The sequence below is a fragment of the Gymnoscopelus microlampas genome (genome assembly GCF_963454915.1).
Source record: "Gymnoscopelus microlampas genome assembly, chromosome: 3".
In the NCBI taxonomy this organism is placed as follows: Eukaryota; Metazoa; Chordata; class Actinopteri; order Myctophiformes; family Myctophidae; genus Gymnoscopelus; species Gymnoscopelus microlampas.
Window position 1 is genome coordinate 24,662,154 of NC_139940.1, and position 27,129 is coordinate 24,689,282.

The window sequence follows — 27,129 nt, forward strand, 5'->3', positions numbered from 1 at the left end:
ACTAATTGCTGTGAACTTGGAGGGTCCAAGAAAGAGCTCCATTGATAACACAGCACAATGGATTGGAGACACAGGGGAAACAGAAGAACCCCATTATTTCATTTTTTCCACATTGAATCGTGTTTGTGTGACCGCCGCCTGTTGTCACTGCGGAGAGCAGGGACACCATGAGGCTGACAATGCAGCCCTTGTCCTCCAGGGCCACAGGAGCACAGGAAAGCAGAGGCGACACTGCATCCTCTCCTGCTGCCCTCAATGCTGTGTGGGCAATAACAGACATGGCTGAATGCACACGATGGTTTTCCTCGGTAATACCCATCTGAGAAAGGTTACAATTACACAGGCAGGCTTCTCATCAACATGATTCAGTGACACAACAACATTAATGTACACGGTAGAAATCCTCAGTGTCAATTTAAATGTCAAATAGGCCCTTATGGGTCCATTGGTTACGTTTGTACACTCTCAGAGTTGCACGTGGATAAATTAACAATTTTAGTGTCTAAAATTCAAGCACACATTAATATGGCTTGTTTAATGGCCATACCTTGCAGCAGAGTTACAAGAAAATATGTGACAATCACACAGCCAATTGATATTTATTCTGTTTTTGTTTTAATTATATTTCCTCTGTTACTCGCTAAATGTCTTTTAAATTTGACTTAATTGCTGTACTGGCTAAGTTACGCATGCTGAAAAAACACCAATAATATTGTACTGTAGCCTACATGTGCTAATTTTTTCCATCTTAGCAAGAGGAAATACAAAGGAGACAAGAGAGAAATAATGGCAGACACTCATATAGTCATTGACATCTGGAGAAGAGATGACAACAATCCTGTTTACAGACTGTACACCATTGTGCTGGACATATGACCAGATAGAGGGAGAGACTGTAATGTGGGAGAGAGAGGGGGTGAGAGAGAGAGAGAGAGAGAGAGAGAGAGAGAGAGAGAGAGAGAGAGAGAGAGAGAGAGATGAACTGGACAAGACAACTACGAGAAAACAGAGGGTGGACTCGTGGTTAGAGAAGTTTAAGAGGAAAAAGCTGATTCAGGAATAACATTGATCAGGGGTAATTATTTAAGAGGGGTAAACTTTTGGCTACCAACCTCAAAGCATCATTCTCATGAGGGATAACCGTGGTGACTGATCAACCATCACTGAAAGGACATTTGCATCTTCTGCACTAAACAGGTTCTGTTGTCTCAGTGTTTCCTTTTTTTTTTTAGGTCATATCGTACAGTATGTGGGTCGGATAGAGATAGTGAACACTTCCCTGCATGTTTCACTGTTAATTGGTGTACTTGGTGATTACCAGGATGTTTAGACAATTTGAAACCAAAATGTTGTTATTTCTGTATGCAGTTAATCCTACTCACCTATTGTTAACATGCTGTAGGAAACACAGAATACCATTGTATTGAATTGTGTAGCCAACTATAATACCTGTATACTTTTCACATTGCCCTCATAGTGGCTGTGGAATTGTCTATGTCATTTTCTTAACAATACGGTCTTGTTACATTTTCATGAACTGCAGGGGAAAAGGGTGGACAAATGATTCATTTCATCATGAACTTTGCTGCTGTTTTTCTACTAATAACAAGTTGTTTCACCTGGGCAACTGCTATATACATCACAGAAAAAACAGGTAGATGTTTATATTGTTGATCATCTTGATGTTGCACGATCATGACTACAGAGTAAACATCCTTTAAGAGACTTTACACTTGAAATAGTGCACAGAAGAAATTCCATGTCAATAATTGTGACAACTGTATTATATAACTGACATTTGATGCCACTCATTTTGTGGACACTTTTTTTGCTCGCAGCGCCTAAGAAGCTTAAGTATCTAATCGAACCACCTGTTTATGCTGAGATCATCGGTCGAAGAGGGGAAAACACCACCCTGCCATGTATGCTAAGAGCCAAGCCTTCCCACTACAAAGTGAAATGGACAAAAGTGGAACCAAGGAAGGAAGCAACAGAGAACATTGTAATGATCTCAAACGGTCATGCCTTCAAACCCTACGGTCGTCTTGGACCGCGGGCCTCCTTGCGGAAGGCCCACACCATGGACGCTTCGCTACAGCTCAGACATCTTGAACTGGACGATGACGGAAGATACCGCTGCGAGCTCATCAATGGTGTCGAGGATGAGAGTGTTGACATTACTTTGAGGATTGAAGGTAGTCCAACATTTACACTTACTGTACATCAATTAAGCTGAAGATCCTCAGGGTCTGCGTGCTCGGAAGTTCAAAAAAGTGTAGCGAAGGTGCTCTTTGGTAGGGGACTGGAAACTTGCAACAAAGGGAAAAAAAACAAGGCACTCTTCTGGTGAAAAAAGTTAAAAAGCCTTTATTGATGTGTCTAGTTCAGAAAATAATTTGTTAAAAACTGGGATAACCCACACGTAGCGGCCAGCGCGGCCTTCTTCAGGGTATGCTGAAGATCTCTTGGAAGTCTTCAAAGACAGTAGCGTAGCAGAGCAGGGCCTTGGGTGGCGCGTGGGTAAAGTTCCTGGCCACCATGGTGGAGATGGGTTTGCATTGTCCGTGGTTCACCCGGCTTGGCCTGGCATCCCAACTAACACAATTGGGCGTGTCCACAGAAGAGAAGCCGGGCGGGGAGGGTCATCTGTGTCGTTGCACTAGTGACGGCTGCAGATTGGTCAGCGCCTGTTCAGTGGGGGGAGAATAGCATGTCCCTCCACATGCGTGTGTATGTGTAATAGGGGACACATGCCCGTCTACATCCTTCCCCAATGAGCCAACCAGTAGGGGTCAGCAGCGACAAGGGACTTCACAGTACAAGGGACATTGGAAATTGGCAGAATAACTAAATTGGGAGGAAAAAAAGGAGGGAGTTCAAAAAGCGTAACAGAGTGGGATGTGAACTCTAAGGGAATTTAAGGTCAAGAGATCAAGTCATTATTTTTGTCATTAAGTTCTGTATTTGCTGAATTCACTGATCTTGGAGAATTTCACTGACCTACATCAAATATATTTGAGAAAGATGTACACTGTTATCTCACCTACAATAGCAAGATTTATTTGTGTTTTATGGTAATTACATTTGCTATAATAGAATGTGTTCAAAAATCAACATAGACAACTCTGACTTCAACAATGAACTCTATTCACTTAGGAGTGGTATTTCCATATCAGAGTAGAATTGGTCGCTACAAGTTCACATACAATGAGGCGAAGGAGACGTGTGCAGAGCAAGATGGCATGCTAGCCACATTCAAGCAGCTGTACAGAGGTAGGCCTTCACTGTGTGTGTGTGTGTGTGTGTGTGTGTGTGTGTGTGTGTGTGTGTGTGTGTGTGTGTGTGTGCGTGTGCGTGTGCGTGTGCGTGTGCGTGTGTGTGCGTGTGCGTGTGTGTACTTTTGAGCAAAGCCTTGCCTACACTTAAAAACTCTCCCTGGAAGAGTTTGTGAGGACATTTGAGTTATTTATGGACAAGTTAATAAAAAGCAATAATACGTGTTCTTATTAACATGTGTTGAAAAAGTGTATATTGTACCAAACTAGACGCAGTCATACATTGAAAATAACTTATCGTTGAGTGTACTCTATTATGACCAATAACTTGATGCATATTTTTTTATATTATATTTACCTTTGCAGCCTGGACAGAGGGTCTGGACTGGTGCAACGCTGGATGGCTAATTGATGGAACAGTCCATTACCCTATTTTATACCCACGAGATAGCTGTGGAGGAGAGCTTCTGCCTGGCATTCGCAGCTATGGACCAAAAGACAAGATTAATGATCGCTTTGATGTGTTTTGCTTTACATCTTTAACATCGGGTAAGCTGAGTTATTCTACAATTGACCACTCTAAATGCTGCCTGATCACATGCCTTTGACCAGCATTTACTCAATCATCTGCGAAGAGAAAAACCTGGTCACGACTTATTGCAGAGAGTGTCTATAGGGGCGGGACTTCCATCGTACGTGTTTCCCCCGGAAACTATCTTTTTCGTTTGGGTTTCATTCACAGAGAATGTAAACAGATTTGTAAAAGCATCAACGTAATTTCCTTGGGCGGCACTTCCACCAAATTCTGGCACTTCCGTTTAGACACTCAACCGGCTAGGTCTTGCCCACCGTGACCTCTGTTTGCACCCAGGTGAGAATAGTCACATGGCAAATATGCAACATATTTACACCCGGCCCCCCTCACCCGCTGGCACCACAGAAAACGTCAACAATGTGGACCATGCCGACTCAGTAAAAGTAACAGCATTCAAAATAAGGCTCCGCGAGGGCGCCCAAGCGAGTGCCTGCACTTGCTTCGGCTGTGTGATGGCTGTGCGCACAGTTGTACACCGTGAAAATCTATTTTGAAATGACATATAGTACTTGACAATGAAAGTAAGTGAGACTATAGGGTTAGTTTCATGGACTGTGTTGAGTCGACATCTAGAAATGTTGATTTGAAACTTATTTTTGGTTCAGAAACAAATGTCATTCAACGTATCGGTGGTTTTCAGAAATGCACAATGCCAACACAATCTTTTGGGGGGTTGGCCGAGCCAAAGGTTTACCCAGTGCAGCAGTTCAGGACTCTGATGCTTCTCTATACATACAGTACAAATACAGTATCTAATGTACTGTATGCCCAGGTGCAAATAGCATTATTGGCTAAGGACACCAGAGTGCTTGTCTCTGCCATGCTATATACACCCGAGTGTAAATAGCCACATTGGCTATTCCACCACCGATGCAAATGGCATTTTTGGCTACTGATAGCCTCTACATAATAGCCTCTACAATGTACTGTATATTTTTTGGTTTCAATCTTCAAAACGGAATGAAATCTTGGCTACTTGTGTAATTTATCACCCTGCAAATAAACACTGCAGGCTGACCTTGGCGTGACAAGACAAAAATCAATAAGGAAAGGACAAAAGGGGGGGAAAGGATTTCATTCACCTTTAAGGGACATACCTTGCCATGTTATACATAATCACTTTGTTTTCTCTTGTATAAGTGTCCAAAATATATATATTTTTGGCCATATGAAATATTAATTTGGTCTGTGGATTGATAAAGAATGATAATATGTCTTAATAACACAATTACCTTTGCCATCAGGATGTGGGATAGGGACCAGGATGTGGGATGGGGACAATAACATCTGCTGTTGAGACTGCTTTGCAGTCAGACATTTTTTAAAGGGAGTTAAAACCTGATCAGAGTGGGTGTACCATCTCTACCACCACACATGTAGAACAGTCACAAAACAAAATGAAATTATACACCATCATACATAATGAATTACAAAGTATCACATGAACGCCTAGCACTTACAATAGTAAATGACACTGATCATCCCGTCAATCGTCACTTCACAATAATGCCATCTGGACAGAGATACCGTATAGAACTTTGAGATGGGAAAACATTCTCTTTAGTAGGAGTTTTGTCCAGTAGTTGCCTCTTTGTTGCGTTCAGTAAATAGCTGCTACTTTATATTAGAATAAAACATAATTTTACATTTTACACTGCTTCAACCAGTGACTGCAAACAACAAAAGACTTCAGTTGTCTATCTGTAGACAGTTCTTTGGTCAAGTCTGTTAATGCATTTCCCTCCTTCCACAGGGTCTGTGTTCTACATTGGAGGGCCATTTTCATTTAGGGAAGCAGTGCAAGCATGTAAACATAAAGGTGCTGACTTGGCTTTGGTTGGCCAGCTTTACTCTGCCTGGTATTTTCACAAATACGACCAATGTGATGGCGGATGGCTGAAAGACGGCAGCGCTCGATATCCCATCGCCAGCCCTAGGGAACGTTGTGGGGGCCTGCCTGAGTCGGGGGTACGCTCATTTGGATTCCCCGACAAGACACGGCGGCTGTATGGGGCCTATTGTTATAGGTAGCCTAGCACATGCACACTCTTACAAAGGCAGTCACATCCATTGGTCTAGTTTTGAACAATACAAATTGGCCTATCCATGACCATATTGATAACACATTTTGTTCCAATATGTGTTGTTATTAACGTTATGCTGTGCTGAAAACCTGCACCAGTTGTCAATAACAAAACAAATGGATGTGTTGTCAGTGAAATCATTTTAAAGAGTGTATAGCATATAGACAAATTAACTTCAACATTCCAAAGGTGGAGAATGTTTCGGTATATTTTCAATTGCGGGGTAACTCAAGGTTTCATTCTTGGGCCTATTGTGTTTTCACATAAGTTACCCTTGCGTCACATTATTCAACTGCAGATTTCCTTGCCTTTTTATGTTGACAATACACAACTGGTATCTTTCTTTTTAACCCAAATGATTTTTGGGTTAAAGCATACTTACATAATTCTATTCTTGACATCATGGAGTGGATGGCCCATATATTTTTTTTATCATTGGTCGTGACCCCATTGCACAAGCAGTTCAACAATCCCATGGCTCCTTGTCCTGCAATGTAATTTAATTTGTATTCCTGTTTGCATTTTAATCAGCATATCACAAACCTGGTACAGACATAATTCTTTCATCTCAGGAAAGATCTGCCCCATCATGTCATTCCAAGTTATAAAGTTGTCACATCCTGTCTGAATTATTGTAATGCACTTTTTACTTGTGTTACTCAGTCATCATTAAATCGACTACACAACTTGACAAAAAACCAAGACACCTAAATCTAGATCTGCTCACATTACTACTGTTCTAGCCTCTTACATGGCTCCCGGCACGTTTTAGAACTTAAAGGCCTTGCATGGCAGAGCTCCAATATGGTTGAACTCTTAAAACCTTGCCATACTTCAAGGTGTCTTTGAGACCAATGTCTTTTAGCTGCTGTCCCTCCGACTAAGCTCAAATCAAAAACGGACTAAGCATTTGCAGTTATGGCTCCCAAGCTATGGAACCGATTACAATGTCATGTTTTAAAATTGAACACGGTTAAAATGGTATAGCATTGCTTTTTCATCTTTTTAACTGTCATTGTATTGTTTTATTGTATCATATTGTCCTGTTCAGCACTTTATAAATTCTTGTTTTTGAATAGTGCTATATAAATAAAGTTCAATATTATTTATTATTATTTTAATAAATGGCATTTTTACAATTACTGTCATTTTTTTTAGCTCAAACGGAGCTTTTTGCAAGTTTCTATAGTACGTAGCTCTATTGCCTTCAAACTTGCAAGTGTGTGAAAGGTAGACCATGCTACCATCCCAATCAACCCTGATTTAAAACAGCTTGACAATAATAAAACATTTGATGACTTTAGAATAATTGTGATAGTGTTCAAAGCATCAATCTCCACAGATTGCAAAATATATATATGATCTTTTCCAATTAAAGGGATATTTCATTAAAAAAAAAAAAAAAAGCTTTTAAGTTGCTTGATTCAGTATTTAGATATTTGATATTCATTTTATCAGACACGCCCCCTTCCTATACAAACCCATTGTAACTAAATTTTTTCATTCATTTGTTAGATTCATCAAAACCCCCGTCCTTGGTTCTGGTGACTCATCCTGCCCTCCTAATGCGTGAGGGGGCCATGTTTTTTCGATGACTTTTGCATTTATTTTATGATTATTGTTTTTTTGTATTTTTGAAAATAAATGAAAAAAGTAATTGTAAAAACACGGTCTCCTCACGTATTAGAAGGACAATGTCAGTCACCAGGACCAAGGACGTGTGTTTCCGATGAATCTAACATGGTTAAAATAGAGTTTGAAGTTACAATGGGTTTGTATAGGAAGGGGGTGTGTCTAATAAAATGAATATCAAATATCTAAATAGTAAATACTGAATCAAGCAACTTAAAAACGGTCCGGGGTGATCCTAAAAGCCTGAGTAGACGATAAAATGACCAAAACATTTCTTTAATGTGAAATAATATCCCTTTAATCTACCTTTGGCTCAACCTAACATCAGCCATTTTTTACTTTTCTCTCATTAATTCAGTCAAGAGAGAGAGAGAGAGAGAGAGAGAGAGAGAGAGAGAGAGAGAGAGAGAGAGAGAGAGAGAGAGAGAGAGAGAGAGAGAGAGAGAGTATTGGTAGCTGACTACATTTTCCTAACTCTATGACATTTTCAGAGTAGCTTCCCAAACACTGAGAATTTCACATCCTCCCTTAAAGCAACATGACAGTGATTCATTCAGAGTAATAGCTTAATCTGAAGCATTACAACTATAGTAGCTATAGAGTACAGTATACAGTATATATGCAAATACATTATAGAAATATATATTAAGATAACATGTGTTACTCTTAGCTTCAGAAAAAACAATAAACAACAAATGATGGCAGTAAAAATGCAGACTACATTACAAAATTACATTTTATTTGTCATCTCTTCATTGGATACATTTCATTTTATTTGTACCATATTACTGCTGCTTTTACAGTTATTTTTTATTTGTTACATTAGGATTTGCAGTCATCCATTGAGAATTAGCACTAACTTCATGGTTACGGTCATGTTCCACCAAAGGACATAATTCAGAACTACAAAATGATGTATTTGATCAGCTATTATTATATCTATTCACATTATCAAAACTTTTCTTCTCAGTACTATGTTACAGTGTAAGAAAACAACTTGAGATTCTGGCGGAATACAAACACAGTACCGTACATACAGTAGCAACTAACCATGGTATAAAGTCTGCAAGACACCAGAATAAAAGCACCAGAGTATTGTAAAGTCTGATTATACTTTGTTGAAGGCTAGTGTCGCATGCTGAAATTGGCCAATCTACAAGCTCATCGCATTGTGAGCTTGTAGATCAGTTATTTTTGGCATGTGACATCGTCATATGGTGACATTTCCGTATGTTAATCTGGTTTAAGGGATTTTTACGTTTTGAATTGAAATGTACTGGACAATACATGAAATATAAGTCAGATTCAGACAAATCCTTATTAAAGGTAAACTCATGGAAAACTAATGAGAGAAGGAAAGTGACTTCAGTGAATTTCAGACCAGCTGAGGCTGAGCATTAAGTTGCACTTTACTCAAACATCTATCAAGAACTCCCTTCTAGGTATCATAAATATAATCCATCATAATCTATACTGAATTAGCAGTCAAATGCATAAGCCCGACATTGTCACTTAAGAAAATACTGTTTCATAACTATGCTTGTCAACAATATGTGACCCATTTAGCTCACTCCACATGTATTATTGTGCAAGATTCATCTATTCTAGGCCGTAATGTATCATGATAAACTGTGATCATGCAATGAAAGTAACATCAAATCAATGCGATGTTACAGTATAATCGTGGCTACTGAAAATGATGGTGATTTACTACAGTGTTCAAATACCACTCATGGCTTGTTCAATGAATATTCCATGATAATTCACTTGGTATAGTTGATTCCCAACTGTGTCAAGTTTTGCTCCAGCTTGCTACGACTCACAGTCACTTGGGACTGTTTTCTGATTTGTTTTCAGAATTATTATTCCCATGATTCCATCTGTGGTACCTAGATCTATCAGCACCAATATTTGATTTATACTGTACTCTTTTGTTATCAACACATCATTCAAAACATTTGTAAATGTATGAAATCCACATCATGCATTTCCCCCAACCTTTCCAAGACCTGGAAAAGAAAATGTCCAATTCTATATTTTCCAGGTTATCCGTGACTGCAGGATCCCTGCACTCTTCTGTAGGACAATATTGCTTTAATGGGTCCATCTTAATGCAGGGACGAGGCTGGACAGTCAGTGGGCAGTAGGGTGTAGTGTTTGGAGGGGGGGGGGACATAGTGTGATTTTAGAAATTCCAATTAATGTCCCAGAATTCTGGAGTGGCTTTCTCTGTGGCTGTTTCCTCAATCTCCACCTGTTTGTTCTGGTATGGAGGTGCTGTCGCCTGCTCTCCATCCACTGACTGGGCTAAAGCTGAGGGAAGGTATAGAAGGACAACATATCTGAAAGTGTAACACTTACCTGGGTCTAATACATTAAGATTTATATCTATTGCTTGTACATTATCTCAACTATGCCGGAACGGCCTTGGGCAGGGATTTCATTTTTGCCTCTGTCCGTACTTATGTCTGTCTGTCCATAATCTTGGGCACTGATAGACCAATCAGAGTGAAACTGTGCACACATACTCCCAGTAGGCCAAGGAAGAAGCTCTACACAATTGTTTTCAAATCAGCCTCATGGTGACGCTATAACAGGCCACTTCACATTTTCTTTTCTTTCTTTCTTTTTCAAAACTTTTGCTACTACTTCTCCTACAGATGTTGTAGTCACCTTAATCTGTATACATTCTTTCTGTCATGTAATTAAGCTGTATCAGTCCGATTTTTCATATTCCATTCTGATTGGCTACGATTGGTTTCCGAAGTTTGCGGAAAGCCCATTCATTCAGCCCATAAAGCATTCCAAAAATATTCATATCAATTATTCTAAGCCTGGAATCAAGCCATCCAGGCTCCTGGTGAATATTTTAATACATTTTGGTCAAATATGTTTTGACACAGAATCAAATGTGATGATTCACCAGGAGCCTGGATGGCTTGGTTCCACGTGATCTGTGCTCCGAGGAGCACACTTTTCTAGTTGTCTCCGCCAGGCCGAAGGCGTGGCCAAGACTATGTTTTGCAACCTGTCCGTGTGTCCGTCCGTCTGTCTGTGGACAACTAATCTTCGGAACCGTTGGCCCGATCAACGTGAAACTGTGCACACACTCCCTGCATGCCAGTGCAGAGCCTCTGCCCCAAATCTTTCAGATCGGCCTGTTATAGCGCCACCAGGAGGCGGATTTTTGGAGGGGAAAAAAAAGATTCCTACAGATTTTTTCCAAACATCACACAAATCGGTACAAAGTATCTCTATGGTCATGTGACCAAGACGGATCTGTCCGATTTTTCATATTGCATCCTGATTGGCTAAGATTGGCATCTAAAGTTTGAATTGAATTGTCCTTACTTGGTGTACAGGTAATAAGAGGCTCCTCCCACTGTCCATTTGGCAGGCACTTGATAACAGGGTTCTGTCTCTGCAGGAAGCCCTCCACACAATAGTAACGCACCTGTGCATTGGTCTCATAACGTGGCCTCTTCCTACCAAATACCTTAGAATTTAGAACCTCTGGGGGTTCACCACAGGAAGCTAGTAGAAAACAAAGTGAGAATGTAAAACACTGAGGTGAGCATTTACCAAGGCACAGGATTTGATATGGCTATTAGATTTTAAATATTTACCAACATCAGTGAAATTCTCACTCACATGTGCCCTTCTTGCAGGTGTAGGACAGATGATAGTTACATGGCACATCACTCCAGCGTCCTCCATCATGCCACACCATCACAGCACAGTCTTCACCAGACAGGAAGTAGCTGTCAGGTTGGCCCCTGTACCAGTTTTCATACAGCTATGAAGAGAAGAGAAGAGAAGAGAAGAGAAGAGAAGAGAAGAGAAGAGAAGAGAAGAGAAGAGAAGAGAAGAGAAGAGAAGAGAAGGGAGAAGAGAAGAGAAGAGAAGAGAAGAGAAGAGAAGAGAAGAGAAGAGAAGAGAAGAGAAGAGAAGAGAAGAGAAGAGAAGAGAAGAGAAGAGAAGATCATGCACTGAGTTTGCAGTATAAAGAACATTAACCAAATAAACCATATACTTAGTTGACCGGGGTCCCCCAGGGCTCTATACTAGTTATGCTCCTTTTTTCCCTCTACACCAAATCTATTTGCTGAAAATAGTCAATCTACAAGCGCACACCACTTTGCGTTGTGACACATTGTGAGCTTGTAAATTGTTTTTTTTTTCTACCCCAGAATAGGCTTCACTTGTGAGTCAGTTACACTCACCAGAGGGTTCCCGTCGGACCAACGGAAATCTCCCTCTATGGTTCTGTCATTTAACCCAATCCACTGGTATTCCTTGTACTTGTCTAGAAATAGAAAGATGAAGAGAGAGAAGGAAGAAATACGTTTGAGGCAATTATAATAAATAGCATTCATTTTTTAGCACATCATTTGGTGCCATCAATTAATCAATACTGATCAATAATCAAGTACTTTAGCTAGCTACAGTGTATGCATGTGAAGTTCTCTAAAGCACTCTAAATACAGATAGTGTGGTATACTGTGAAAAAAACTTTACACTTTTGCACATACTATGCATGGAAGCTTTACAATACAAACCATAACAGCCACCCGCACCAATGCCAAAGCACCACCAAAGGAATGCAAGATAATTATCTCTTTACCTTGTTCGCAGTGAGAAACGAGACATAAAAGACAGTTGTTGTGTCTACTATAGACCACACACCTTTTAGCGTTGTGCTACAAAGAAAACTAACACAATCCCTGACAAAATGTCTCACCGATGACTTGGGTTATTACAGGGTCATGTAGGAAATGTGTTTGTGAGGGTGGCATGGACCTACAGTATACCTACAGGTAGCTACTACAGGACTTTTATCAAGTAACATTCCACTAAGCAGCATGAGATCCTCAGATAGGTTTACAGTTGAGTATATACACACACGTACATATACACGTACATATATATATATATATATATATATATATATATATATATATATATATATGTACTATACATACTATACATACTGTACATACGCACCCACACACACATAAATATGCCTGCCCGCCCGCCCGCCCGCCCACCCACCCACCCACACACACACACACACACACACACACACACACACACACACACACACACACACACACACACACAAACACACACACACACACACACACACACACACACACACACACACACACACACACACACACACACACACACACACACACACACACATATTTTAATAATGGTGGTGGTCATCAGGTAATGACTTTTTGAATAATAAATGTGAAACACTTATGCCAATCATTGTACCATTGATGAAGTCCTGCTCCTCAGGGCCCACGACAGACACCAGGTGACCTCCACACATACGACAGTGCTGCTCAGCAACCTCCCAGCCCTGTCGCTTGGTAAAGTGACGGTAACAGAAGCTCTGGAACTTCTCCCAGCCTGGCTCACATGCCTCTAGCTCTGAGGTAGGTAGGAAGAAAGAGAGGAATACAGAAGACAGTACCGGCGCAAGCGCATTTTTATTGGGAGTGCTAAGGGTGAACTGCTGTCACGAGTGAAGACCGTGAAAATATTCGTACACCTACAATATATTCTACTAGACCAAAATGACAATTGCGCAGTCGAGAATCTCGCGACTGTTCATGAATATGGGCGTGTACATTGCTGGGCGTACCATACACATGTTAATAAATAGATATAGTATGTAAACAAAGTTAAAGTTTGTGACATCTGCATGCTGCAATGTCTGCGGTAGGTCTGTCACTTTTTCCCAGAATCATGTTTGAAAGAATTCAAACTTTTATGTATGTGTAATAGGAATCTATTAAAAACAGCCCCCATAGCCCCATGCCTCATTATCACAAGCAATCCCAAAACAATTCTAGTTTTTCCGTTGGATAATTGTAAATGCATATTGCCTCTGGAGCACCTGAGGGGGAACTTCTTTTTTGTATGGAACGTGCTCATTTCTAGCGAAAGAGTGATTGATAATATGACAGACATATGAGATGACACCCGAGCAACTGATATAGCTGAAAAGCTGATACAACGATTTTTCCGGCCTTGTATTGCGTGTTCAGTAGCCTATAGTCCGTGCATTTCACATGCCTGGTCTAGCCAGGCTGTACACATTAAAGTGCCACAGAATCATAAAACAGCATGCAACACTAGATCCACATAAAGGTATCAGACAAACGATCCTGATCCAAAACTGTACAAACAACGTTCTATTATTAATAATAGAACCAGCTAATGTCACACAGTGGAACAATACATTTTATTCAATGAAAATGTCTGAAGATTTTAAAAGATTTCTTGGGGTTGTTAAAGGGGAGCTATGCAGGTGCTATGCGTTCTTAGGGGTCTAAGCCTACAGTATGTATGAATACAGAAGACAGAGAAAAGGTGAGTGTGAGAGAGAACATTACAGGGGATGTTGTTATCTGTTATTAAGACTTGTTAAATCCACTTCAGTTACAAAGGAATTTTTTTTATTAAGATTTAGGCTAAAGAAAGATGTTAAAATGTTAATGAATTGCAACAAGCCACTATGGGAAAAGTATTTGTAATTATTTGTGCAAGATAAAATCATGACAATACTGCACCTATTTGGCAAAAGTCTCCTCCATAGCTGGCCAGGCAAAGGCATCTTATTGAGCCCTCATCCACACAAGTGCCTCCATTCAAGCAAGGGCTTTCTGAACAGGAATCTAAAGCATTGTGAAGATGTATGTTATATATATTATCTCAGGGCAGTCTGGGCAGTTAGGGCATGTGTTCCAAAGGATAGATATGATCCACAATGTCTGTTGTTACTTGAACTTAACTCAACTTGGCAAACATAACAAACAATATGAAAAGTGTGTTGTATCTTAGAAAAACTGATGAATGATAACACAATGGTATAACAGCCTTAAATGCTGTTCCCTTTGCTTGTTACTACAGCTAGTTGCCACTGGAGGGAGCCATGACATCATGTTTAGTATCCTACAAACTACTGCAGCATTGACAACTATATAAATTCAATGTCTAGAAATGTTTCAGATGCAATACTAAACGATAAAGCAATACCTGACTTGACTAGCTATACTTATTGATTATTTAATAATTATGTTTAAAGTGAATAGACATGGTGAATATTAATAGTACTGAGTATAATGTCACCTGTGTCCTCACTAAATTGTAGAGTTAAAAAGAGAAGCTGTTACAGTACAATATGACATTTTCTTGTTCTATATTATGTTCTGACTGAGTCATAAATATCCAGCTGATCAAGCATATGATGTGTATCACAAGAGATCCTGTTGAGATCATGCTGTGTGTTTGTCTCCCAGGATAAATCCATACTGAGAAGCTAATCCCTCACCTTTGCTGAGTCAACAAATGTTAATTAGGCAGTATGGAAGGAAAAGCAAAAGCCTCGCCAAAATAGTCAACTCATCACAATTATTATCTTATTATTAAGATTTACTGACACATATGCACGTATGTAAAAAATATTTGTGGTGAATTATTACCTGGAACACCCCCCTGTCTCACAACAGATGATCTGCTAGCAGGCAGTGCAGCAGCAGTGGCTGTTAACCTCTGCTCTTCAAAATCCTCAGTGTAATCCACTGGTTCTTCTGTTGGTGAGGGTGTGGTGGTGGGCTCCTCTGCAGTGGCCTCTTCTTCATCAGAGACGTCATCAGGTTCTTCAGTAAGAGGAGGCTCTTCAGTAACGGGTGGTGGGGATTTTTCAATAATGGGTGCTTCTTCCGTAATGTGTGGTTCTTCAGTAATGTGTGGTTCTTCAGTAATTTGTTCTTCTTCAGTACTGTGTGGTTCTTCAGTAATGTGTGGTTCTTCAGTAATTTGTTCTTCTTCAGTACTGTGTGGTTCTTCAGTAATGTGTGGTTCTTCAGTAACAGCTGGTTCTTCAATAATGGGTTGTTGTTCTTCAGTAACAGGTGATTCTTCAGTAATGGGTGGTTCTTCAGTAATTTGTTCTTCTTCAGTACTGTGTGGTTCTTCAGTACTGTGTGGTTCTTCAGTAATGTGTGGTTCTTCAGTAACAGCTGGTTCTTCAACAATGGGTTGTTGTTCTTCAGTAACAGGTGCTTCTTCAGTAACAGGTGATTCTTCAGTAAATTGTGGTTCTTCAGTAATGGGTGATCCTTTGGTAACAGCTGGTTCTTCAGTAAAGTGTGGTTCTTCAGTAATGGCCGGTTCTTCGGTAACAGGTGGTTCTCCACTGTAAACCAGATCTGAGCGAGATTCCTGTGGTACAGTGGGGGAAGGCTCTATCCCCCAGCTAGGGGTTAAGGTCATGACAGGGAGCAGTGTGATCTCTATTGCAGTAGAGGGTGCATCGGTGCCAGACTCAGTCGCACTTCCATCTGTGTCGTTGACCCCTGAGCTCTCACTTGATTCACCTGATCCTTCACCTGATTCAGCATGCTCATCTCCAGAGTCTGGCTCTTCATGTTCCTTTCCACTCCCCTCACTTTCTCTGTCTCCACTCTCCTCAACAGTTAGTAGCAGCTCAGGGCTTGCACCTAACCCCTCCTGCTCTACTTTCACCAGGACATCTTCCACAGGGTAAGTGTCAGTGGAAGTGCTGCTTTCTGGGATAATAGTGACAAGCTCACCTTGGGAGCTCACTTCTACATCAACCTCAGGAGGAGACAAGGTCACAAGTTCACTGGAGCCTGACTCAAAGCTGATGGCCATGGTTTCTTCTGTTGCTGTGTCTGTTGGGTTAGTGGAGGAACTGGCAACATCTGGTTCCATTTCACTGTGGTCAACCAGGGTGGAGGAGTCTATTGTTTCACCTGACTGCTGTTGAGTGGGGTAGTAACCTGTCATGAAAAAAGTCGTATTGCAAATGTAAACATATCCAGAGTAAGTAAAATATATATTTTTTTTTAATTTCTCAAAGTTCTGCACAGTAAAATCCTGAGTGTTCATTTAACTAACTAAAATGGGCCATTATTGGTCTACCCGTATTTTTATACTTAACACATTTCGCTGTGTAAAGCAATTAAAGCACCAATAGAGGCATCAAATATGACAAACTGTAAACTACTCAACATAGCACTAGTGAGCAGACTAGTATTTCTATTCTCAATTTGATGTACTCACTGTGAGTACATAGCTAATTGCAATTTATTTACTCACTGTATTCAGAGGTAGGGATCAGTCCAGAGCTGGCAGAGGGGTCAAAGTATACTGGGCTTGGGGAGATATGATCCCCTGTGTCTTCAGTAGCAGAGCCAATGTTCTCCAATGACTGGGTGACAGATGAATGCAGCAAGTCTGTGTCTTCATCTGGGCTAGGATACGCACTCGGCTCCCCAGAATGCTCCTCTGTTAGAGAGGGATCTGATGGTGTAGTGATATCAAAGTATGGGATCAAAGTGGCTGTCTGGATGTCTAGTTCTTCTTCATGGGATGAAGAAGCTGCTACTGGTGTCTCCTCCACACCAACAGTAACAGCCTCCTCTGGCCTTCCTGAAGCATCATAACTTTCAGTGGTATACTCCAGGTGGTCATCTGCAGTGTGATCCTCTTCTCCACTTCCTTGTGGAGAGTTGTCATACATTTCAGCTCCGGATGTTGCAGTAATATCTGCTGTTTCCAAGGTTGCAGTGTCTTGGTGGCCAGAGGGCGGAGGGCTTTTCTCTGAGATGTGAGACTCTGGTTGGTCACCACTCTCACCACTCTCTTCTCCGTCCTTCTCCTCCCAGGTGTCCTTGGTTGACATCGGGTCTTGAGGTTTGGATGGGGCAGGATATTGACCCTCCTGTTCCACCCCAGGGCTTGCTGTCTGTGCACCATGGGCCTTGGTTCCCAACTGTACAATCACCTTGCTGGGAATGACCTCCTGCAAAGGATTAGTCTGGGAAACAATGTCCTGGCCAATGTCCTCTGGTTCCGTGGCCAAGAAATCCTTGGTGGATTCTGTGTAAGGTGCACTATTGCCTGGAATAATCCATAAAGAAGGAGAAAGTTATTTGTCAGTATTCAAGGTCTGATGTAACTATCCCTTGTACTGCTAATCTGGGATGCACGCCATTTTTAATATATTACTCGACTAGAATAGTGTGCTCCTCAGAGCACATATCTCCACCAGGCAGGGATGCCTAGCCAGGGCTTTAAGTAGGTCAATGCTATTATCATTAATATTTGTATTATTATAAAGCCAATCGAAAGGGAAGAGGCTGGTATCTGTGGATAATATGGATATATCACGGAACTAGAAAAGTATGCTCCTCGTAGTGCATATCTCTGCCAGGGGTTGCCTATAGCCAGGGCTGTGTAAGTCATGGGTTCTGGGTTGCAGCCGTCAGGGAAGCTGGGGGGAATAACATTTCTACAACATACGGTGCAACTTTCTGCAGCTGTATGTGTGTGTATGTGTTTTATTTCTTGTTAAAAAATCTATTAAAAAAATATATATAAAAAAAAGAACACACTCACACACACACACACACACACACACACACACACACACACACACACACACACACACACACACACACACACACACACACACACACACACACACACAGACGAAGGCACCATACAACACGTGTTGTATGGTACCTCGATTGTCAGAACTTTGTAAGCATAAGAAATTCAATTCAACTATTGCAGCTATAAATAGCAGTAGCTTCCTCTTACTTCGGAAACAGTAGACATCAAGTAGAGAATGGGCTTCGGGGAAACCTGTCTGGTTGCTGTAGCGATAGACAGTTTTGACCCCAGGCTCACCCCCACCACAGCGCTCTCTTGGGATGAAGATAGGGTACCGCACACTTCCATCTGCCAACCACCCCGGACTGCAGTGGTTCAGGCCATCATTCCAGGCAGCATACAGTTGACCTGTAGTAGCCAGCTGCGCCCCCTGGGACTGACAATAATCCTTAGCTTCCCATAGGGTGAAACGCTGGGGGACGGAGCCATGGAACACTTCCCCTATGAAAAGGGAGATACCTTGCATTGTAATAATCTGAGATTTGAGTAATGCATGTGATGATGATGCTACTTTGTTTGTTATTACAATTATCCATCAACTTCAGTTTTTTCATGTATTCTTCCTAATCTGACATAATAGTCAAAATCAGGGTGTGATCAAACATTACATTTGTGATGTCCATTACCATCAATATTCTCAACATAACAGTACACATCATACAGCTCATCGGGCTCCAGCAACCCATAGTTCCTCACACCGGGCAGTCCATCCATGTCTCCAAAACAGCCTTCTCTTGGCATTTGTATTGGATATCTATAGAGGAAATGATTGCACACCATTAAAACACCAAGCACCAGAGAGTTCTATTGCATGATACTCCATGTTACTCTTATCACAAAATCCACTTACTGTAAGAGAACAAATTGACATTCACTCAGCATGAGTGAATGACAATCCACCCACTTAACCATGCAATGGAATTACTTTATCTGTGTATTCTCATTAAACATTGAACTAAAGACATTTCAAACTCAGTTATCAAGTGGCTGAGTGGTCCAATGCCCCCTCTCTCAGTCCTCCTTATCAAGCAGCATGAGGATGGTTCTTTAGCCACTCACTAAGCAACCTTTCTATGGTCTTTACCTCACTGAATGGTCTGAGAGCCACCCTGCATCACACTGCTCATATCCACTCTGGTAGGCTGCCAGAAGCTGCTCTGGAGTCGCAATTTGAGCCCCAATATCCTCGCAGGCCTTTTTGGCATGATCAAAGGTGAAGGCATACCGACTTGAAGCATCGCGATAGTGGAACACCACCCCTGTTAACACAAATCCAGAATAGTATGCATTCTGGGTGTATATTTCATGTGATACTAATACAAGCTTGTAATACAAGTAATAGACTAAGCACATCCAAAAATGTTGATCAGCTGCAGGACTAAGACATATAATTGAAACTTTTGAAGAAAGCATGAACGCCTAAACGTACCAAAGTCAACTACTTCGGGAGCTACCTTGCATTGTGCAGACTTTATTTCCCTTTTCAATTATAACAAAAGCTACAATAAAAAAGAGTGTGTTGTCGCACAATATATAGGTCAGACATGTATTAAACAAGACAAATGTTTCAGCATTCTATGCTGCCTTCATCAGGGTTAAAAAATAATATAGGCAGCATGAACTGCCAATAAAGGGTTCATAATTAAAAAAAACGAATTAATCAATAATAAATCATAATAAAATGTATATACCGACAGCCTCCTGAATAATGCAGTATTCCTCTCCTTCAAATCAAGTTGCACATTAAAGCTTCATTCTGTAACTTGTAACATGTCTCCTGACCCAGAGAGGTAAGTGCAACAACATCTGAACTACTGTACATTAAAGATGGCGGCATATGTTTTGTTTTGTTTCTGTTATGGTATGGTTAAGGTATTGTCCTGTATTGTACTGTATTGTCTGTTGTCTTGTCACAAAATACAAAAAAAACAAGTATGTTTAAAAAAAGATGGCGGCAAATCTAGTGTCCAGTATGATGCACTACCTGCTTCAAATAACTTATTTGAGATTGTCAACCAGTCTATGATACAGTTTTATTAATTAAAAAACGTTGTTGTACCGGATAGTAGCTTTAAGGAAATTGCTTTCTTACTTTCAAACCCAGGATATGCTACTGTAACTGTATCCAAAAAGTGTGTTTTCAAAGCACAGAAAACCTTTTCTACACCTATTTGAATTTGTCTCACAATTACAGTATACATCAATAGAATGACAATAATGTTTAGCGTAGATCATGTAGCCCTTGTTTCAAGCCTTGATTCATTGAGTTTCAAACAACTTCAAGCACCCAAGCAGTGTAACACTCCCCCTGTTAATACAGATCAGCTATATTATACATTCCGGACCCTACAGTACAGTATACTGTACTGATGTGGTTATACTGCATGCAACATTTGTTTCTGATTTATTGGGTCACAAATTACTCTGGCCAGTGGATCTATAATCTATTACTTGGTAAAGGTATGGAACAAGACAACCCATTCATCATAGTGGAGTGTGTATTGCATGATAAAGACAGAAATGTGAGAGGTACAGCATTGACTGTCTTTTGCAGGACACTTGACCTTGAGTCATTTCATGTCCTTTCATGACCAACACTAAATCACTTTTCACTCGTTCAGTGTTTGTCTGCTGAGACATACTGTATGGGTTGACCTGCACAGCAGATCTTAATTTAGTTAGTAGTTCAGTAGTTTTATTTATGTATACAATATAAATTGCACTCTTACTGTTATTGTTTTGTATTCTTTTTGTTTTTGAACACCCTACATACAATGTAACCAAATCAATGTACAAATGTAAACATTTGTTCACTCTCTGCGTTCAATCAACACTCTGGATTTTCGCAGTGTACAGTATGCGAGCCTGGATTGTCACTGGTAAGGCAATCTGGGAACCCATCGTCAAATAAAAAGGAAAAATAGCGCCTCCAGCGTTTTTCACTTTTGCATTTGACTCTGGGGGAGGGATTAAATAGACCTACGCTGACTGGGGTTTGGTCCGGGGTTTGGTCCATGCCCTCAGCCCTCCACTTCCGGTGGTGCACCTATGTTTTCATTCCGACTAGATAACATTTCTTCCACCACGGAACACTATGGGTTCCGTGACACTATCCCGCGACCCAAAGTGGGGTCGTGGGAAGGTGCCGTTGGGGCCGTGCAGTGGCAACCAAAAAATATGACTATTTTATGCTGAGGCTGAGGCACACAAACTGATTTAGCTCTGTTCATAAACTATTTACTTACTCAATATGAGTGGGTGGCTTAAAAGAGCCATTTTGGCTGTTTTTGTTAGTCCGAGAGAGAGAGAGGGTCCACGGATCCATTTGGTTCCACCTGTACCCTCGCGGAGTTCAATTTAGATCGCGATGTAACGTTACTGTGCGGAGACGCCGGGGAGATCATTCTCACAGACAGACAACCACACCAGTTACCAACGGTTGCCGCGATGGAGAAAAACACCATATGTTCACTGTTAACTGTTCCAGAGAGAGGGGCTCGAGTCGCAAAGCGAGTGTGGTTCATTCAACCAAAATCTGTCACTTGCGTTTCAAATCGTATTCTTTGATCGGCTGGTAATATAACTTAACTGACAACTGAAAAATGGCCTGGGCAATACAGTACCACAATATCATGATATGCAATGTTATCTTTGTCATCACAATTGTGTGATAAAATGATTGCATTACAACTGGACATTGTAAATGATTATCAATTGGTTACCTATAAAAGCATATTTTTCTCTAACTTGAGTATTCACAACAGCTCTGGAATAAGACAGGTTAATTATAAACTTTGAATGTAACGCAAAGTAGATAACTAGCAAATACCACCAGACAGTGCTTAAGGAATCAACTAACATGTGAATGGTAAAATGCTAACTACTGTAAATAAAAGTTTGCTTCTAACTTTGCCCCATCATCTCACCTTTGACCTTGACCTGTACCACATCATCAGCATCTTCTAGGCCCTGCTGCACCTCGCAGCGATAGAAGCCTGTGTCGTTGTGCATTAAACCCTCCAGTTGCAGAGTGAGATCGGCTGGGGAGTAGGCATAATTGAGCAGGGAGGCACGGTCTTTGTAGACCTCGTTGACTTTCACCCTGTCACCGCGGGCAACCAGGATCTCCATCTCACGGCCCTGGGTCAGGACACTCCATTTGACCCGTGGGAGTGTGAGGACGGCATGTCGACCGCTTGTGGAGGGAGATGGCGGTGGGTGGGACAGAGACACCAGGCAGGGTAATGTGAGAGAGTGCCCCAACACAGCTAACACGGGCCGGGGGGTGGGGATCGTCACGTGGAGAAGTTTTGAATCATCTGGGGAGTTGACAGTGACAGGGTTAATAGCTAGGCAGATAACAGGCGAAAAACAGGCGAATCGTTCACTTCCGGATAAAAGCGCCAAAATTGGTACACATACTCCTTGGGTAGTACTGTTTTGATAAAACCCGTTAGCCACCTGAAAATTCAAGATGGCGGCCATTTTTCAAGATGGCCGCCATTGAATATACAGTAATATTACATTTCCCAACAAAATCCCCTAGATACAAGCGCCAAAATTGGCAAACATACTCCTTGGGTATTGCTCTTTTGATAAAAACCAAAGATTTTAAGATGGTGGCCATTTTTCAAGATGGCCACCATTGAATATACAGTAATTCGCAGTAATTTCACAATAAAATGTCATAGATATGCACCAAAATTGGCACACACACTCTTTGGGTATTGCTCTCTTGATGAAACCTGTTACCCATGTAAAAATTCAAGATGGCAGCCATATTTCAAGATGGCCACCATTGTACAGTAGGCTATATACAGTCAAATCACATTTAGAAGTAAAATAGCTTAGAAGCAAGCACCAAAATTGGCTCATATACCATTCTTTTAATAACATTTTAGCAGCCACCTAAAAATTCAAGATGGCGGCCATTTTGCAAGGTGGCCGCCATTGAATATACACTAATAATGCATTTCTGAATAAAATCACCAAAATATGTCCTATTTGAGTATCTTGGTGTCAAATCATACATTTTTCACTATGTAGAATCTGAATCTGGACCCATGGACTGACTCACTGGCTTCCTTGTACCATATATCAGCCCCGGAATCCTAATCTTCTGCTAAATTAGGGGATCATGCTATGTTATAAGTCTATTATGTGTAGCATTTTCTTGTACAAGACAAAGAGGAAGGGTAGTGTTTTCAGCCTGCGGCGAAAGATGGGCAGTGACTCTGCTGTCCTGACATCAGTGGGACGTTCATTCCACCACTGTGGGGCCAGAACAGAAAAAAGTTGTGACCGTGTCGATCGACCAGAAGGAACCTTGAGTGACGAGGCAATCAGTCGCCCCGAGGTGGCAGACCGAAGTGGTCGGGCAGGGGTGTAGGCATCGACCATAGCCCGGAGGTAAGAAGGAGCTGTTCCTTTCACTGCCCTATAGGCTAGCACCAGGGTTTTAAACTGGATCCGAGCTGCTACGGGGAGCCAGTGTAGAGAACGGAGAAGGATAGTTGTGTGGGAGAACTTGGGGCGGTTGAACACCAGACGAGCTGCAGCTTTCTGAACAAGCTCCAGAGGTCTGATGGCAGATGCCGGAGCACCAGCCAGGAGGGAGTTGCAGTAGTCCAGGCGGGAGATGACAAAAGCCTGGATGAGTACCTGGGCTGCCTTCTCCGTGAGGAAGGGGCGAATCCTCCTGATGTTGTAGAGGAGGAATCTGCAGGACCGTGTCACTGATGCGATGTTTGCCGAGAAAGACAGTTGATCGTCCAGGGTCACACCCAGATTATTCGCAGTCCGAGTTGACGTCACCACAGCATTATCAATGGTGATGGCCATGTCCCGGTGCAGACAGCCCTTCCCCGGGAGGAACATCAGCTCGGTCTTGTCCAGGTTGAGCTTCAGGTGGTGCGTCGACATCCACTCCGAGATGTCAGCCAGACAAGCAGCAATGCGTGCCTCCACTTGTGTGTCAGAGGGGGGGGATGAGAGGATCAGCTGGGTGTCATCGGCATAGCAGTGGTAGGAAAAGCCATGGGAGTGGATGACAGCACCAAGAGATGTAGTGTAGAGAGAGAAAAGAAGAGGACCCAGAACCGAGCCTTGGGGAACCCCAGTAGTGAGTCTGTGTGGTTCTGATACAGACCCTCTCAGCATCACCTGGTAGGAGCGACCCGTCAGGTAGGATACAAACAGGGAGAGTGCAGAGCCTGAGACACCCATCCCCTTAAGGGTGGAGAGGAGGATCTGATGGTTCACTGTGTCGAACACTGCAGACAGGTCCAGGAGTATCAGGACGGAGGAGAGAGAGTTCGCTCATGATGTATGACAGATCAAGCGCAGCTGAAGGTGTTGATGATGCAAGGTTGGACATGTTTGCTCGGAAGCAGAGACCATAAGCCATTCCTCCAACCCGATCAGCGCTGAAGGAGCATGTAAAGCGTGCTGCCTACCAGGCGGGCTGTATCTGGAGTCAGTCAACAATAAGTCAACCAGAAACAGGCTGGAAGAAGAATGGAGATCTGTGGCAGATATTTTGGTCGGAGTGCTGCGGTCGATGCAAATGCTACAGATTTGGTCTGACCTGCACTGCACTGCATGGCTGCAGATGCGAGGTTTAGAAGTGTCTTCCTCATCCAGGCAGCAAGACAATAAGCGAACAAACAGACAATTTGGTCAAGCGAATAAGTATAGGCCTACTGTCTATAAAAAAATAATAATAATAATAATAAAGAAAGAAAAGACAAAAAAAAAAACTGCCTCAACGGGATCATCACCTTATCGTGGTGGGGCAGTTTGCATGTCTCCATGACCCCTAGAACTATGTCGGCAGGAGTCTTGTACTCCTGGCAGGGTTACCCAAGCCAAACAGGTCGAAGGGTAGAGACTAGACGAAGGGTGATCCCAGGGCGCTATTACTACTTGTAATCTACACTTGCAAGATCCGCTAGTCTCTCAGCGCTAATCTATGTGATTTTATTGCAAAATGTAGCAATACTGTATATTAAATGGCAGCCATCTTGAAAAAGGGCCACCATCTTGAATTTTTAGGTGGCTGCTAATATGTTATTAAAATAATGGTATATGAGCCAATTTTGGTGCTTGCTTCTAAGGTATTTTACTTCTAAATGTGATTTGACTGTATATAGCCTACTGTACAATGGTGGCCATCTTGAAAAATGGCTGCCATCTTGAATTTTTACATGGGTAACAGGTTTCATCAAAAGAGCAATACCCAAAGAGTGTGTGTGCCAATTTTGGTGCATATCTATGACATTTTATTGTGAAATTACTGCGAATTACTGTATATTCAATGGTGGCCATCTTGAAAAATGGCCACCATCTTAAAATCTTTGGTTTTTATCAAAAGAGCAATACCCAAGGAGTATGTTTGCCAATTTTGGCGCTTGTATCTAGGGGATTTTGTTGGGAAATGTAATATTACTGTATATTCAATGGCGGCCATCTTGAAAAATGGCCGCCATCTTGAATTTTCAGGTGGCTAACGGGTTTTATCAAAACAGTACTACCCAAGGAGTATGTGTACCAATTTTGGCGCTTTTATCCGGAAGTGAACGATTATTCCCGGTATCTGCCTAGCTAAAATATCGAACATTTTCCAAATCATTTTCTTATTCTTTTTTTTTACGGTTAGTTTGGGGAGTTTTGCTACTTTTGCGTGACACTGTAGGGCATTCATTTATAAAAAAAAAGATGAAACATGGAGATACAAGGTCTCTGCCCAACAGCGACGATATGAATCATCCTGGGTCGATGACAATGACAGGGGTCAAGTAGACATAGGAATATCCATTACACAAAGGGCCAAAAGGCAACATGGGTCTTTAGTCACAGCCCAAAAAAGTGCAGCTAGACAAACTAGGTTTTAATGGCGTTGGTGAATGTGTTGAGATAAACATGTTTTATGTACGGCAATTAAATTACATCCAGAGCAATGTGATATTCTTGCACTTTCTGAAATCTTTGCAAGGAGAAAAGATACTTTGAATAGGGGAAAACGTCCAAAGCTTTATTTTAATGCATAGTGATGTTAATATTATATTATCTGGGGTGTTATATCCTCAACTGTGTAATAATTAACCCCACGCTTTCCACACGGAGGAAACTTACGCCTGGTTTTCATTCCGAACTAACCAGTCACTAGTGTGATCCAGTCTAGGCCACGCCTATTCTAGAATTCTAGAAATTGGTTTCCGGTTGCGGATTTCCGGTTGGCCTCTGTAATGAGTTGGAGTCTGACCACATTGACTGCTCAGCCATGAATTTGTTTTTGTTCCCCCATGAATAGTCTAGTCTCACCAGTCACGCTACGAGTTTGAATAAAGCATGGATATACCAAATGATTATTACACCAACTGAAACAAAACGATTATACCAAACTAAACTAATTATGACGCCTCTGGCCGAGGGGAATCATTTTGGAGAAGCATAGGCTCTCTTGGTTTCCGCCATGCTTTCCGCCCGATGACACAGAGTTATATCCACTCCAGATCGGATCAGGAAACTGCAAAAGGAGTTGATCCCAGTCTAGTACTAATACATCTCATCAGGTGACTTTGAAGAGGCAGACATTTCAGATAAAGAACGGTGTGGGGATCCTACAACATAATCATGTCCTCTGTTAGCTAATCTGGAAAGCTGGGAAGCCACTTCTAAAGCTTCACTATTTGCCATCATTGTGTTGTTGACACAAACACCAGATGAGACACTTTGTTGGTCCCCTCGGGTGTATCAGTTAACCTTGATTTCCTCCTGTAAAAGTCACACCCTAGAAAACAGCTTCCAGAGTGTGTGTGTGTCAGCAAAAACAACAAAGGATAGGAAATTATTAAATTGCACCCCGCTACCCTTATAAGTCAGAGGTCAGGTATGATTGATTTAATAGATTATTTGATGCAGGCGTCGGTGGCAGGGAGGAGGGAAGGAGAACGAGGTGTGTACCTGACTCCTGGTTGGCGGTAGAGGAGGACGGTAGGACGAGGAGACAGATGGCACACAGCAGCAGAGAGAGGAGCATGTC

The 27,129-nt window shown here is 41.7% G+C and overlaps 2 protein-coding genes across 2 annotated transcripts; one reads left to right on the top strand and one right to left on the bottom strand.

The window, feature by feature from the left end:
• Window positions 1–295: 295 nt before the first annotated feature.
• Window positions 296–5,901, top strand: hapln2 (hyaluronan and proteoglycan link protein 2; the record flags this gene model as incomplete). Its single annotated transcript, XM_084052269.1, has 5 exons — window positions 296–308; window positions 1,839–2,195; window positions 3,157–3,273; window positions 3,642–3,824; window positions 5,624–5,901. The coding sequence occupies 5 exons, from the start codon at window positions 296–298 to the stop codon at window positions 5,899–5,901; spliced, it is 948 nt and encodes a 315-aa protein (XP_083908395.1).
• Window positions 5,902–8,382: 2,481 nt separating this feature from the next.
• Window positions 8,383–27,129, bottom strand: bcan (brevican). Its single transcript, XM_084052271.1, has 13 exons — window positions 27,051–27,129; window positions 22,013–22,405; window positions 19,171–19,345; window positions 18,713–18,840; window positions 18,234–18,527; window positions 16,728–17,531; window positions 15,086–16,408; window positions 14,174–14,278; window positions 12,870–13,028; window positions 11,810–11,892; window positions 11,238–11,382; window positions 10,938–11,120; window positions 8,383–9,899 (listed from the first exon to the last, which is right to left on the bottom strand). Exons 1-13 carry the CDS (start codon window positions 27,124–27,126, stop codon window positions 9,772–9,774), a joined length of 3,996 nt encoding a protein of 1,331 aa, XP_083908397.1. The 5' UTR covers window positions 27,127–27,129; the 3' UTR covers window positions 8,383–9,771.

Coding starts and splice junctions, on each gene's coding strand:
- bcan (XM_084052271.1), bottom strand. CDS start 27,126: ATGCTCCTCTCTCTGCTGCTGTGTGCCATCTGTCTCCTCGTCCTACCG. Junction 22,406..27,050: donor TACCGCCAACCAGGAGTCAG/GTACACACCTCG, acceptor TCAACTCCCCAG/ATGATTCAAAACTTCTCCAC. Junction 9,900..10,937: donor TCTTATTACCTGTACACCAA/GTAAGGACAATT, acceptor ACCTTCCCTCAG/CTTTAGCCCAGTCAGTGGAT.